Source organism: Pan paniscus, chromosome 1 (assembly GCF_029289425.2).
Source record: "Pan paniscus chromosome 1, NHGRI_mPanPan1-v2.0_pri, whole genome shotgun sequence".
Lineage (NCBI taxonomy): Eukaryota > Metazoa > Chordata > Mammalia > Primates > Hominidae > Pan > Pan paniscus.
Window position 1 is genome coordinate 133,439,247 of NC_073249.2, and position 16,324 is coordinate 133,455,570.

Consider the following 16,324-nt stretch of genomic DNA (forward strand, 5'->3'; position numbering starts at 1 on the left):
TTTGTCAGGGAACCTAATGCAGGCCCTGCGGTGTGAGCTTGGGATCCCCTCAGCCCTCAGGCAAGCAGGCGTGGCTCCAGGGAAGTGACCCAGGCATGGCATATATGTGCCGACGAAATGCAGACTGGAGAGCAGGGGCCGCCGCCCATCTGCCAGGTTTTCCAGAGCAAACCTGAATCAATCACAGGCCTTTTAATCTTGCCACCCAGAGCGTGGGGGACACCCCTCAGAAGTACAGGGTTTGGGACCTCTGACAGAGGGCAGCTGTCTAAATATGCGAGGAAGCGTGCATGGCGTGCGTCTGGGCTGCCTTGCCAAGGTCAAGTTGTAAATCTCTTTCCCAAGATCTGGCCAGAATTCTTCCCCTTTCCACATGGCTGATGATTCACAACTTGTATTTTCAGGTAGCTTTTAGGGGTTCTAAAGTTATCTGAATCCTTTGCAAAGTCCTTGAGAAAGGTGAACTTAGCAGTTATGTTAGAAAAGGGGAAACTGAGGCCCAAAGAGCACAGGTAGGAGCACAGTAGGAATTCTGCATCCTGTCGTGGCATCTACCACTAGAGAGCTCATCCACAGGGTCATCCCCTCAGGGTTGACAGTAGTTCAGCCACAGAAGTTACAGGGTAGGGTTAGTAATACCACCTAAACATCCAGATGTGTTTTGATAGCCTGGGGTAATTAAAGTTGAGGACAAGTGTACCAGATCAAGGAGAGGAACCGTCCCATGCCTGCCATGTGTTCAGGTGGCTAGACTTGTTGTTGCATCTGTTAGTTCCACTCTTAGTACATCATTGTGCTGTGAGGTGTCATTAGCCGCCGTTTAATTTTTCTTTTGTTTTTAGAGACAGTGTCTTGCTCTCACCCTGGCTTAAGTACAGTGACATGATCATAGCTGACTGCAACCTCAAACTCCTGTACTCAAGTGATCCTCCTGTCTTAGTGTCCCAAGAAGCTAGGACTGCAGGCACACACCACCATGCCTGGCTAATTTTTAATTTTTTTGTAAAGATGGGGTCTCGCTATGTTGCTCAGCTGGTCTCAAACTCCTGTCCTCAAGCAGTCCCCCCACCTTGGCCTCCCAAAGCACTGGGATTAGAGGCATAAGCCACCTTGCCTGGCCTATTGGCCCCATTTTAGAGACACACTGGCTCAGTTGTAACACTTCTCCATGACATTGTAATAACTAATACCTGATTCTAATAAACTGAGATTACATACTAGAATTGAGATGGGTTGAGAGCTGTCTGGGACAAAGATTTTAAGAAAAGCCTCTCAGGAGAAAGAAGAGTGTTTGAGAGCTCAGGTTTCCAATCACTGTACACATTTTTAATAGTTTCCAGACGTATAGAGCATTTACTGAGCCCAGGAGAAGCGTAATTAAGGATAATAGCAGCCAGCTGTGGCTGTTAAGTGAGAACATGAATGGCAAAGCCCACAGCGGAGAGGCTCTTGGATGAGATTCTGCTCTTCCACTGCAGGGGATCGGTCGGCTCCGAACACATGCAGCCTTGCTGTTGGCAGCAAAACGTCGCAGCAGGATCCGGCCTGTGTCAGACAAAAGCTCAGAGAACTAAACTGTTCTCTGGCTGGGCAGAAACACTTAACAAATCTGTAGATCTGCAGAGCAGTGTCAGCATCTCCCACCAGTCTTTCTTTTCCCCCTAAGTTTTATACTGTACTATGTGTATTTAAACACCCTAAACATCATATAAGAACAGCATTGTCAGCAGCTGCTTATAAAGAAATGCAACACATAAAGTGTGTCCACGCCATCGTAGTTCAGTGTGTTTCTTCTCATATGCTGAATTCATGATCAGGCAAGCCCACTTCCTGATCCACTGTATTTCAACTTTGGCTCTTGACAGGTTGCTAGGATACTTGAAGTCTCTGAAGAGATGAGGAGGAACATGGGGGTGAGCTCAGGCCTGGAACTCATTACCTTGCCTCACGGACACCAGCTGCGCCTGGACATAATTGAAAGGTGAGCAGTGCCGTCCTCTGCACTTCCGACCCTCCCAGCTCCTTCCAGGCATCAGAGCAGCAGGTTTTAGAACAAAGAGAGGCGCAGCACCAGCCTAGCCCTGGGGTAACAGTACTTCAGGGCGCATGGCCTACAGCGACTCTTCCCAGAAGCCTGAGCCTGAGAATTCCTGGAGTTGCACACAAAGACAGCACAACTCAGGAACAAAGAATGTGTTCCCGTCCCTGCTCCTGGAGGAGTGGATGGAGAGAATAGATAGCCTGAAGCCAGTGACTCAATTGGCCTGTGTGAGCAGGAGTCACAGATCCTGCAGCCTGGGGCAGAGCTGGGGCCCCAGCACCTGGAGTCTCCTGGGTCTCCTGCCCAGCAAGCTGCCCCTTTGTCTCTTTGGGGGTTAAGATTGCTTGAGGAATTAGGAGTTTGTGGGAAAGGCTGGGAAGAGCAGAGTCTAGACAGTGTTTTCTTTGAGGGGTGGACAAATAGGGTCAGAGGTTAGGGGATGACGGCACTGGTCCGGGGCCTCCGAGGCATCCCTCCCCTCTTCTCATGAAAAGCCAGGGCCCTGGGCATCCATTGAAATGGAATGTTTAGGAATTAGAAAGACACCAACAATGAGGTATGTTTTTAAGAAAAGAAGCTCTAGACTAGATATCCATATTACCACAAAGCCAGCCTTTTTGACACATTTTTTAAAAGTTGATTTGGGCAAGACTATCTTGTTAAGTTTTCTGTCTGTCCAGCCCATGTCCTAGTTGCCATTACTGTCTGCCTATGGCTTTCCATGAAGTTCCAGGTCACAGTGCTGTCCAGGAAAGCTTTCTGTGGTAACAGACGCATTCTGCACTGGCTATTACAGTAGCCACCAGCCACCTGTCACTCTCGGGCACCTGAAATGTGACTGATGTGATTGAAGGATGACTTTTTATAATTAGAATTTACTGTTTTCACGGTAAAAAGCCACTTCTCGGGGGATGGATGTCGCTGCTTTAGAGTTTCCTCGGCTGTACAGCAGATAAAATGACTCCTGTGCTGCTGCTGTTTTGGCCTCGCAGCCGTGGATACATCCCATAGAAAATACCCAGAATGCTGAATTGCAGCCATGTGGGAGGATGGAGGTGAAGAAGTGGGCCGTGCGGATTTTGTTCGGGAATGCCCATTGCTTAAGCCTCTGGGGAATTCTAGGTCCCGCTTCTGAATTTCCCTGCTCTTCCTGATGAGACTTTTCTAGGTTCCAGCCTCTCTCCGGGTGTCCCCTTTTTCCCTCCTGCCCTAGGGGCCTGACCTCCCGGCTCCACTAGCTTCATTCTATCAGCAGAGGTGAGCTGTGCCACCACACTTTGCCGTTTCTCCCATGAGACATTTCAGCCTGAAAGGCCGCAGGTTCCAGGCCTCATGAATCTGAGCCCTATTTTCTTAGTATCATTCAGTGTGCTGGGACAGGCTGAGGGTGACAGGTTTGGGGCTTCTCTCTTGGCTGTTTTCTGACTTTCCACTTCATTTGTCTTTTCTCCTGACTGCCTCTTGGCTGGGGTCTTGCTCCTTAGCTTGTTTCTTGTGACCTGTGGGATTTTCTTTTTAGAGCCTGGGGAGTAGTTTTATTAATTACAATGTGTTTATTAAATAAAGGCCAAGGTTATAGAGGTCCTGATGTGTCACATGATATCACCTTCTTGCATTTGAGAATCAAATACAAAACCACCCTTTATTTTTAATTTACCACCTCACCCATTCCAGGCATACTGCTCTGGAAGTGTCCTTCATGTGACATCTGAGTGCCTCCTCTTGCCAACCACAGGAGCTTTTGCTGCAGATTTGCCAGCCTGAGTTGTTTTTCCCATAGTCGGTGTATCCAGGAGGTTTCAGGCAAATATTGGTTGAGTGAATGGATATAACCATTCAGTTAACCATTTATACAACACTAGAGGGCCATTAAAACACAGGGAGAGAAAACACTGAATAAAGAATCAATTGAATGCAGCATGGGAAGTGAGTTTATAGTTAAAAGCAACATCTAAAATGTTCTGTCAATGTTAATATTTTGCAAATGGATAAGAAAACTCTTCCAAAAATGTTTCAGATAACAGCTGGGCGTGGTGGCTCATGCCTGTAATCCCAGCACTTTGGGAGGCCAAGGCAGGTGGATCACTTGAGCCCAGGAATTCGAGACCAGCTGGGCAACATGGCAAAACCCTGTTTCTACAAAAAACACGAAAATTAGCTGGGCATGATGGCATATGCCTGTGGTCCCAGCTACGTAGGAGGCTGAGGCAGGAGGATCCTTTGAGCCAGGGAGGTCAAGGCTGCAGTGAGCCGTGATCACACCACTGCACTCCAGCCTGGGCAACAGAGCAAAACCCTGTCTCAAAAAAAAAAAAACAACAAATAATAAAAATATACTTTAGGTCTATGTTTGGATTCATTAATTGAGAAAGACAAATCAGGAGAAGGAGATAAATGGAGAAAAGAGGAAAGAGATGGAGACAAAGAGGGAAAATGGACCAAGATACACAGGGAGAGACATGTACAGAGACAACTCTAGTAACAACTGCTATTTATTAGGTGCCCGCCAGTGCCAGGCACTTTAATTATTATTATTATTCTTTCTTTTTGTTTTGAGATAGTCTCTCTAGTTACCCAGGCTGGAGTGCAGTGGCGCAATCTGCTCACTACAACCTCTGCCTCCTGGGTTCAAGCGATTCTCATTCCTCAGCCACTCGAGTAGCTGGGACTACAGGCATGTGCCACCATGCCTGGCTAATTTTTGTATTTTTAGTAGAGATGGGGTTTCGCCCATGTTGCCCAGGCTGGTCTCGAACTCCTGGGCTCAAGCATTGTGCCTGCCTCAGCCTCCCAAAGTGCTGGGATTACAGGCCTGAGACCTGGCTCACTTTAATTATTTTCACACCCATACACAGTCTCTTTCTCACAACCCTTGCTCCCATTTTACAGATGAAGAACCTGAGGAGTGGAGCAGTTAGGTACCAGCCCAAGCTTACACTGCAAGTGAGCCCCATACATGCATATATACGCAAACACACTTGGAGGCAGAGCTCATTACCTATTTAACAAACATTAGAGAAATGAGTGATGCTAAGCACTCAATGAATCCCTGCTGCCCTTTGCTCAGGGAGAGCAAGAGACCGACCAACACACCTGGGCACGGAGACAGCACAGCGTGGAGTAACATCGTAAGCTCCGAACGTTCAGGACAGAGTGGCCCTGGAGTTCAAATGCATGCTGTATTTTAGTAACTATAGCTATAAACTGGGGCTTTGCCTCCAGCACTTGTACCACAGCCTGGAAGAAATTGAGGCAATTCTGGTCTAAAGCAGTTAACTCCTGGGTCCTGATTTACAGTGGGAAGGAAAGGGGGTCACAGTCTATGCTTTCTGCCGCAGACTGACCCCATTCATATTGATCCTGTTGTCATGCGGAGAAAAGATCACCCTGCTTCCTGTTTTGGGTCTCTGAGGTTGACCCATGTAGTTTAGGATGAGAAAAGGGAGGTTTGTTGGGGAAAATGAGATTTCGATTTTATTAGGGTCTGGCCTTACAGGCACATTCCAGCCCATCAACTATTCAATCTTTATCCTCCTCCCCATTCATTTCCTGGCCTCTGGAGTGGGGCTGGAGAACACCATTCTTACCTCCTCTTTCCTGCCTTTGTTCTGATGGCCATGTTATTGTCTTGGATCAAGCATGTCCTCACATTTTTCTGTCCCTTCCATCCCCAAATCCAGGGGGCTCAGTGGAGGTGGCCCTGGGATTCCCCGAGGAGAGATTCTCAGGCGTGTTGGGGGACCTGCTGTCTCCATGGACCTCTCATGGTACAGGGTACCAGGAGCCACATGCACTTCTGAGCACCTTTGCCCCAGGAGCTCCCTCTTTGTGCCCCCAGGTCCAGGGTTGAATGTGGCCCTGTCCGGGGACATCTTGCTTTCTGACTGAAAGTGCACCCTCTGTGGCCTACTTTGGCCCTCCACAGTCAGCCTGCTAAGGGGCGTTCTCTCTGTCGAGACTGGCCGTCTAAACTGTGCTGCCGGCACATTTTAGAGCAAAAGGAGCCAATGGCACAAAAACAGCCCTGCTCTTGGCTGATTTGGTTTAGTTTTCTCCTAGTCCCATTGGCCCTGAACCTGACCGCTGATCTCCTGGCTTTCAGACACAACACAATGGCCATCGGCATTGCAGTGGACATTCTGGGATGCACGGGCACTTTGGAGGACCGAGCAGCCACTCTGAGTAAGATCATCCAGGTGGCGGTGGAACTGAAGGATTCCATGGGGGACCTCTATTCCTTCTCAGCTCTCATGAAAGCCCTGGAAATGCCACAGGTAAATTTCCAATTACTTTATGTGTACTTAATGTTCTGTAAAGAGATCTGCATGCCATGTTTGGCAAATCAGACTATTTTAGTCAATCTCAAAAGTAAATTGAATCTTAGTGAAAGCTGCTTCATTTAGGGGACAGTGTCCTAAGTATTTGGGGTCTACTTTTTTTTTTCTTTTTTGAGACAGAATCTCACTCTGCCACCTAGGCTAGCAGTGGCACAATCTCAGCTCACTGCAACCTCCACCTCCCAGGCTTAAGTGATTCTCATGCCTCAGCCTCAAGTAGCTGGGACTATAGGCAGGCACCACCACACCCAGCTAATTTTTGTATTTTTAGTAGGCACAGGGTTTCACCAGGTTGGCCTCGAACTCCTGACTTCACATGATCTGCCCGCCTCAGCCTCCCGAAGTGCTGGAATTACAGGCATGAGCCACTGTACCTGGACTGGGGTCTTTTTTTTTTTTTTTTAAACGAAGTCTCGCTCTGTTGTCCAGGCTGCAGTACAATGGTGTGATCTTGGCTCATTGCAACCTCTGTCTCCTGGGTTCAAGCGATTCTCCTGCCTCAGCCTCCTGAGTAGCTGGGATAACAGGCGTGGGCCACCACACCTGGCTAATTTTTGTATTTTTAGTAGAGACGGGGTTTTGCCATGTTGGCCAGGCTGATCTCGAACTCCTGACCTCAGGTGATCTGCCCACCTCGGCCTCCCAAAGTGCTGGGATTACAGGCATGAAGCACCACTCCCAGCCTCTGGGGTCTATTTTTTAAGGCAGTAAATATTTGCTGACAGTCCATGCTTTCTCTTTGATGTACAGTAGCAAGTGTCATCCTCATGAACAGTAGTGATTCATGGAGAACCAATTAGGATGAGACATCTGGCTAAAGTGTGTTGTATAAGAAGGAGACTGCCTCCATCTGGGTCACCAGGTGTGGGCAGTCTAGGATAATCACTGGGAAATGAGACATTTGCAGAGCTTCTATCAGAATCCTTAGAATAGTTTATCTCAGGTCACCTAAAACAGACTGTCCTATTAAAAAGTTCGGATTCCTGGTCCATCTGCCATAGAACTCCCTAATTACCGTTTCTGAAACTGGGCATTTGAATTTATCTGCTGTGCCAGGGATTTTTTAAGATGAGTGTCAAACCTGAATATCTGTATCTGAAGTCAAGCAGGCCTCATAGAGGAAAGTCAGGCTGCCATCTTTATTGCTGAGGATCAGCACTCCCACTTCTGTTCTCCCAAGCCCTGGATGCTTGGAGGACTTGAGTATGAGTTTACAGTCTGGCCAGCAAAACTTTCTAGTAACACCAAAACCGCTGGTCACTCGGCTTGGCTGTTTCATAGCCACAGGTTAGCTCTGAAATCCTGCCAGGTACTCACTGAAATTCCATCATTGCCACTGAAAAACAGCCACAATCACATGTCCCGCAAGTCAGATCATGGCAGGAATAGAATTTACTTGCATTAAAGCAAGGTCACCTTAAAAATAAAAGGTTGAAAACTTAGTGCCTTCATCGGGAATTTGTGGGGGGTCAATTCTAATTATATTTCAGAAGCTTTCAAAATTCTTCAGGTAGACTGGTATTTTGTAGGATTGGTATTTGAAATAAGCATCCCATAAGTTCTGCCAGATTTTCATGATATACTGATTTCTACTATAACGGGTTATCATTTTTTCATTCAGGTATTTTAATGTGCATTATGTTTATTTCCTGTCACCTAAAACTGCCTAGAATTTTGACAGCAGAGCCAACAGGCCAGGCTGTGGGTAAAGCCTTCCAGCCCAGAGCTTCCCCTGAGACTGGTAAAGGAGATGTTTTGTGGGATCACATGGTTGCCATCCATGACATCAAACTCAGCAGTTAGGGACTTGTCCCCAACCACATTACCATGCTTTGTAGGCGGCTCCCTGCCTTCTAACAGTGTCAGCCTTTCCCTTCTGGAGCACATCAGCAGTGACAGGACACAGTCCTCCAGAGCATTCAGTGGCCTAGGAGGAAGTGGCATACCCAGGGAAAGCCCAAAAGGAGAGTCACATTACTTTGCGTGTCACCATCCAACCCAGCCCTTACACTATAGCCACATCTGCCACCTTCTCTTCTCAGCTTCTAGTATCAACAGAATATGTCCAGGAGATGGGCCTAGCCCAGACCCAGAGGCTTCTTTCAGAAAGGCAATGCCTCAGGGAGTGGGTAGGGAGCAGGGGTCTACAGAAGGAAGGGCAGCATGGTGGGCAGCAGGAGGAAGGTGGCCACAGACTTTTCTTCACAGCACATCTGCTGGTGCTGAGCCTACTCACCTTCCTTTTGGATACAGGAGCTCTTCAAGGCCAAGTAAATGAATCTCAGCTCTACCACATACCAGCTGGGAAGCCTTGGGCAGTTACCTAATCTCTTCTGTTTTTTCATGTGTAAAAGCCAAAATACCTGTCTTAAAGGGCATTGTGAAGATTAAATGAAATTCTTCAAATATTTGACACAAACTTGGCTCTTATTCCCCAAATACTAATGCCCTTCCTTGTTTCATGTAGAAAACTTAACATAGCCTTGCCGGTTTTAGGGTATGAGTTGGGGACCATTTATCTTAGGACAGTCAGAGTCAGTGGTGTATGCTGCTGCTGACTAAATTGTTCCAAAAGAAAATTGAGGCCCTGAGTTACCTGCAGAAGAAAAGAAATGAGTAGCAGGCATGGTGTCTCATGTTTGTTGTCCCAGCTACTCAGAAGGCTGAGGTGGGAAGATCACTGAGCCTGGGAGGTTGAGGCTACAGTGAGCTGTGATCGCACCACTGCACCCCAGCCTGGGCAACAGAGTGAGACCCCATCTCAAAGAAGAAAAGTCATAAAACTCTTTAAGAGACGAGTTAAACTATAGCTATCCATACAGTGGACTATTATGCAGAAATTTAACAAAATAAGGCTGTTCTATATGTACTTATACTGAATGCTTTTGAGGCAAGGAATGGGTGTGGTTTATGTAGTATATAATATGCATGTATTTATTTTTAAAAGGGATGTGCGTATAGACAGGAATTTTGGGGAGGTCGATTCCAGTTTTATTTCAAGAGCTTTCAAAATTCTTCAGGTACACTGGAATTTTCTAGGATCAGTATTTAAAATAAGCAACATCAGTTCTGCCGTATTTTCATGATAATGCTGATTTCTATTATAACAAGAGTGTAATTTTTCATTCAGGTGTTTTACTTTGCATCATGTTTATTTCCTCTCATCCAATACTGCCTTGAATTTTGACAGTGGACTGGCCAGCAGGCCAGGCTGTATGTGAAACACACACGCACAAGCAGTTGAAGAGAGTTGCCATCTCTGGGATGCGCTAACAGCAATGCAGATGGGGCGGATGGGGGATTACTTTTTCTTTCTACCCTGCTTTCAGCTGCTTTGACATTTTTACCATGTGTATCTATCACCTGTTCCAAAATTTAAGCAAAAGGGTAATTTTATTTTATTTATTTATTTATTTTTTTTTTGAGACAGGGTCTCACTCTGTCAACCAGGCTGGAGTGCAGTGGCATGATCTTGGCTCATTGCAACCTCCGCCTCCCAGGTTCAAGCAATTCTCCCGCCTCAACCTCCCGAGTAGCTGGGATTACAGGCACACGCCACCACGCCTGGCTAATTTTTGTATTTGAGTAGAGACAGGGTTTCACCATACTGGCCAGACTGGTCTTGAACTCCTGACCTCAAGTGATCCACCCGCCTCAGCCTCCCAAAGTGCTGGCATTACAGGCGTGAGCTACCACGCCCAGCCACAAAAAGGTAATTTTAAAAAGAACCTTTTCCAAAACACCACCTTTCTTCCAGATCACAAGGTTAGAAAAGACGTGGACTGCTCTGCGGCACCAGTACACCCAAACTGCCATTCTCTATGAGAAACAGCTGAAGCCCTTCAGCAAACTCCTGCATGAAGGCAGAGGTGAGCACGTGGGCAGAGCAAGCATGGGGCTACCCCGCTGGGGAGTGGAGTACAAGTACACAGGGCATGTTATGAGGCCCTGAGTTATCTGCAGCACTGTGGATGGCTCATCAGGGCTTTTATCAGATGACAGCGTTGCTTGTAGAAGGCTGCAGTTGCTGTAACAAGACAAGGGCTATGAGTCACCTCATTCTGTGCTTAACTTTGGAAAACATGTGATATGGAAAACTCTACTCCTTATTCTTCAGAGTCCACATGTGTTCCCCCAAACAATGTATCAGTCCCACTGCTGATGCCGCTTGTGACCTTAATGGAGCGCCAGGCTGTCACTTTTGAAGGAACCGACATGTGGGAAAAAAATGACCAGAGCTGTGAAATCATGCTGAACCATTTGGCAACAGCGCGATTCATGGCCGAGGCTGCAGACAGCTACCGGATGAATGCTGAGAGGATCCTGGCAGGTAAGAGATGGTTTTTGTAAGCTGTTCTCTAACACTGTATCATAATTGAAATGAAGGAATGGAGGAGCATGGCTGACTTCACTTAGAAAAAGACCAAAGAGGAAGGATTAAAGAATGGAATTCCATTTCCTATATGGCTAGTTATTACTTCCTCTTAATTCCAGAATGACTCAAGTGCCCTGTTTCTCCTTTCTTCTTGTGTGTTCTGTTGTTCAATGGTATAGAATAAACAGAGAGAAGGGGTCAAGAAAGAACTGGGGCCGGGCGTGGTGGTTCAAGCCTGTAATCCCAGCACTCTGGGAGGCTGAGGCAGGTAGATCACTTGAAGTCAGGAGTTCAAGACCAGCTTGGCCAACATGATGAAACCCTGTCTCTACTAGAAATACAAAAATTAGCTGGGTGTGATGGTGCGTGCCTGTGATCCCAGCTACTCAGGAGGCTGAGGCAGGAGAATCACTTGAACCCGGGAGGCGGAGGTTGCAGTGAGCCGAGATCGCACCACTGCACTCCAGCCTGGGCGCTGGGCAACAGAACAAGAATTGGCCAACTTGCCTACCACTTATTAATAGTACCTCTAATAGGTGAGATTAGAAAAGGTGATGTGCCAAGATGAGGAGGTGGAGTTTTATCCAGACCTCATTTATCTGCATTCCTGTTCCTTCCCAGTCACACTGGGAAGTGAGCTCCCCTGCTCTTAGCATCAGACACATCCTGGAAAGTGTGGGGCAGTGTTGCATAAACGGATCTTTCTTACAAGTGCTATGGTGACAGAAAGCAGCCTCCTCAGTCAGCACGGCCGGCATTTATCACACATGTGGCATGCGCGCGGCACCGTGCTAACTGGATGTCCTGAGGAATTTAAGCAGGTATCTCAGCATGCAGCGATAAGTGCAGTGTATACTGTGGGAGCACTTAGGGGAAGGGACTGATTTGGTCAGAGATGTTAGGAAAGAGGAAGCACCTGGTGACAGCTTCCCAGAAAACACTGCATTGATTGTTAAAGGACAAAAGCAGTTACCAGCAAGCAGGGCTGGGAATTCCACTCAGATGGCACAACCCAAGCAAAGGCGCTGAGAGACCTTGGGGAAAACTGGGATCCACAAGTACTTGGGTTTAGATTTGTGCAAAGTATGACCTAAGGAATGGCCAACTAGGCTACAGAGGGAGGTGCAGCTGGGAAGCCCTTCCACATAGGACCGTGGCTGAAGAAGAGCCAGTGAAGGGTTTAATCATGGGAGGGTGTCACATGGTCAGATTTCTATTTTAAAGTAAATTACTCTGGTGTCTGTGTGGAGGAAGGCTGGAGGGCTGAAGGTTTGCTGGCAGAAAGACCATTCAGGAAGGAGGGCTTTGCCAAGGCAGTCATCAAGGATGACGATTTATTTTCCATTACTATATAATTTTTTAAATTCTTCAAGGGCTCACAGTTTGAGTCACAAAGTTAAGAACTATGTCGGGGCAGGAGACTCCATTTATTTAATTCTAAAAGGGAGCTGCCTCAGAACCAGAATGTGGGACTTAGTCGTTTGCACCATCTGCTGTGGGTATAAGCACCGCATACCTGTTTCATTTTCTTCCTCAAAAAGTTCTCCAGGATTGGCTGTATGTTACTCAAACAATAAAAGCACACAAGTCAACAAGTATCAGAGTGCCTACTTAGACAAAGCCAATGAATACATTACCATGGATGTTGCATAAGCCAATACATCAGGGTGGGTTTTGAGAAAAGTGTGCCATAAGCTGCTCTACAGCTTTAAATCACTTTAAAGGTCACTGATGGAATTTTTCAGTCGATCCTAATATAGATTTCACAGCAAGTACCCATTGCTGTAAGTGACAGTGAACCCAGGAAAGGCAGAGATCTGCTCACCAGCATAGACCAGACCACGTGAATGGGAAGGGGCTCAAAGCATGTTAACTGAATGAATAGAAGTCACCATCTGGGGGCCGGGCGCGGTGGCTCATGCCTGTATTCCCAGCACTTTGGGAGGCTGAGGTAGGCAGATCACCTGAGGTCAGGACTTAGAGGCCAGCCTGGACAACATGGCAAAACCCCGTCTCTGTTAAAAATACAAAAATTAGCCAGGGAATTTTGAGAGGGAATACTTGAGAGGCTGAGGCAGGAGTATCAAGCGATTCTCCTTGATTCTTAATTTCAGTGAGCCGAGATTGTGCCACTGCACTCCAGCCTGGTCTCAAAAAAAAAAAAAAGTCACCATCTGGCCTTTGGTTGGTTATCCACCAAGGATATTCTGGCATCATCAGGAAGAAAATATTCCTGTTGTCCTTTCTACAACCAAGATCCTGTGATCTAGATGGCAGGTATATTTAATGACAGAACAAACTATCCCAGCAATAATAAAGGATGAGAACCACATGACTCTTTGGCTAGAGGCTTCTCTCTCTTTAAAAGAGTTGCCTGAACATCTTTGGCCTTAAGCAGACCACATCCTCTCTTAGATGGAATAGAGTTAAGAAATAGGCCCACACATATGGCTGACAGTTGATTTTCAACAAAGGTGCCAAAATAATTCACTGGATAAAGTATAATCCTGCAAATGGTATCTGCTATTGGATATCCATATGCAAAAAAGTGAATCTTGATCCTTACCTCATACCATACACAATAATCCAAAATGGATCATAGACCCAAAATGTAAGAGCTAAAGTAAAGTATAACCTTTTGTAAGAAAACATAGGAGAAATTCTTTGTGCCCTTAAGCTAAGTAAAGACTTCTTGGCCAGGCACGGTGGCTCACGCCTGTAATCCCAGCATTTTGGGAGGCTGAGGCAGGTGGATCACCTGAGGTCGGGAGTTCAAGACCAGCCTGACCAACATGGAGAAACCCTGTCTCTACTAAAAATACAAAATTAGCCAGGCGTGGTGGCGCATGCCTGTAATCTCAGCTACTCGGGAGGCTGAGGCAGGAGAATTGCTTGAACCCAGGAGGCAGAGGTTGCACCATTGCACTTCAGCCTGGGCAACAAAAGCAAAACTCCATCTCAAAAAAAAAAAAAAAAAAAAAAAGAAAGAAATTCTTAGGACACAAAAAGCATGAACTACAGCAGAAAACATTGAGTTACACATATATCTGATAAAGGACTTATATCTAGGCTATACAAAGAACTCTTACAACTCAGTGAGAAGATAAAATTTAAATAGACAAAAATTTGAATAGACACTACATCAGAGAAGGCATACAAATGACAACTACATGAAAAGATGTTCAAAGCATTCATCATTAGGGAAATGTAAATTTAAACCAACCACAATGAGATACCACCACACTATCTAGAATGGCTACAATTAAAAAGAATGATAGGCCAGGCACGGTGGCTAATGTCTGTAATCCCAGCACTTTGGGAGGCCGAGGCGGGTGGATCACCTGAGGTCAAAAGTTCGAGACCAGCCTGGCCAACATGGCAAAACCCCGTCTCTACTGAAAATACAAAAAATTAGCCAGGCATGGTAGCACACACCTGTAGTCCCAGCTACTTGGGAGGCTGAGGCAGGAGAATTGCTTGAACCCGAGAGGTAGAGGTTGTGGTGAGCCAGGATCGTGCCACTGCACTCCAGCCTGGGCAACACAGCAAGACTCCTTCTCAAAAAAATAAAAATAAAAAATGATAAAACTAAGGGTTGGCAGCATGTGGAAAAACTGGAGTCTTCATATGTTACTGGTGTGAATATAAAATGATACAGCCATTTTGGAATGGAGTTTAATAGTTTCTTTAAAAGTAAACATACACTGATCGTATGACCCAATAATTCCTTTCCTAGAGAAATGAAAACACATGTCCACACAAGATTTGTACACAAGTGTTCACAACCACTTACTCATAGCAGCCAGAAGCAATCCAAATGTCATCAATTGGTGAATGGATAAACAAAAACAATGGCATGTCCATAAAACTGAATATTGATCAGTAAGAATGATTAGCATGCAACATATGGAATAATCTCAAAAACATCATGCTAAGTGAAAGAAGGCACACATTAAAAAGTTCATAGTGGATGATTCCATTTATCCCATATTTCTAGAAAAGGCAAAACAGTAGCAACAGAAAGCAGATCAGTGGTTGACTGAGGTCTGCAGTAGGAACAGGAATTGACTGCAAAGAGGTACTAAGGTGATGGAAGTGTTCTAAGACTGGTGGTGATGGTTTATGTACAAACTTACCATCATAAATCAAACTCCACAGCCAAAAACAGGTGAATCATATGACATGTAAACTATACATCAGTAAAGTTGGTAAAAACAAGTAACGAACTCCTAGGTACAATGAACCCTCCTTCCCACAGCACTACTTCCCACAGTGGTTTGTACAAACCAATTTCACTCTATTGTTTTTTAATGAGTTTACCTGTTATTTCTTCTCTGAAGGTGCTCAGGTTCTGCAGGGTGGGGCTCTGCTCTCCCTTACATAGAATAGATCCTATATTTTTCTTTGGGGACATTTTTTAAAGTTCTGAGAGAGAGAAGATGTTCATTTTGATTCTACTTTAAGCAAGCTTTCAGTCTATTTATTTTATTTTATTTTTTTGAGACGGAGTCTCGCTTGTCACCCAGGCTGCAGTGCAGTGGCGCAGTCTCGCTCACTGCAAGCTCCACCTCCCGGGTTCACGCTATTCTCCTGCCTCAGCCTCCCGAGTAGCTGGGATTACAGGCGTGAGCCACCGCGCCTGGTGCTTTCAGTCTATTTTTAACACATCTTAGGCAGAACTGAAGTAACTTTTTGTTTATTTTGTTTGATTAGGTTTTCAACCAGATGAAGAAATGAATGAAATCTGCAAGACTGAATTTCAAATGCGATTGCTATGGGGCAGCAAAGGTGCACAAGTCAATCAGACAGAGAGATATGAGAAATTCAACCAGATTTTAACTGCCCTCTCGCGTAAATTGGAACCTCCTCCTGCAAAGCAGGCAGAGCTTTGCTAACTCTCCAGAGAACCTTTAGAATATCTTTTCAGGTTTCCCCAGCTTCATCTTTGGGAAAGCTTACTGTTTTTGATAAAGTAATAATGTGCAAATCTGACAATATACAAGCTTTTAGTATCCACAGGATATTAAATGTGTAAATTGCACAGCGCACACTTATTTATGAATTGTCTAAAGTTACTACTGATTTTAAAATGAATAATTTATTATTAAGGTAACTACTGCTAATGTTGATCAGCAAATTTAAGAGAAGACCTAGCTATGTTGGCTGGTTGCTTTCTATTATCATGGTATTTGACCATTTTAGTTTTAATTCCATGTCAGATACGTGTAAATAGAAGAGTTTAAAAGCATGAAACATTTCAGAAGGTATCAGTTATATGATATTCTTTAAACAAATATGAAAAATGTAAATACTCATGAATGAAAATACATCTTTTTGTGAAACAGTTGTATCCAGTCTCTTTCATATTAAACAACTCATCTTGGTACAATAACAACTCTACCTCTTAGCTACCTCAAGCATGCTCTTCCCTAGGTACCGTATCCTGATAGTAAACCAAAATGAATGAAAGTGGTATGAAAAATGTAATATTCCTGGATTAAAAGGCAGAGTGATTGATAGTGACACAAGGTAGAAACAGCTCGAGAGGACCTGGGTTCAAACTCAAGCTAT

At 45.4% G+C, this 16,324-nt stretch overlaps 1 protein-coding gene across 4 annotated transcripts in view; it reads left to right on the forward strand.

The window, feature by feature from the left end:
• Window positions 1–16,095, forward strand: part of BCAR3 (BCAR3 adaptor protein, NSP family member) — a 277,512-nt gene extending 261,417 nt beyond the window's left edge. For all 4 annotated transcript variants that reach the window (XM_063606785.1, XM_063606784.1, XM_034931447.4 and 1 more), the window contains 5 exons: window positions 1,866–1,981; window positions 6,144–6,315; window positions 10,136–10,247; window positions 10,496–10,708; window positions 15,467–16,095. In XM_063606785.1, the coding sequence (XP_063462855.1) occupies window positions 1,866–1,981; window positions 6,144–6,315; window positions 10,136–10,247; window positions 10,496–10,708; window positions 15,467–15,648 (795 nt within the window). In that variant the 3' untranslated portion in view covers window positions 15,649–16,095. The remainder of the gene's footprint in view (window positions 1–1,865; window positions 1,982–6,143; window positions 6,316–10,135; window positions 10,248–10,495; window positions 10,709–15,466) is intronic.
• The last annotated feature ends 229 nt before the right edge of the window (window positions 16,096–16,324 follow it).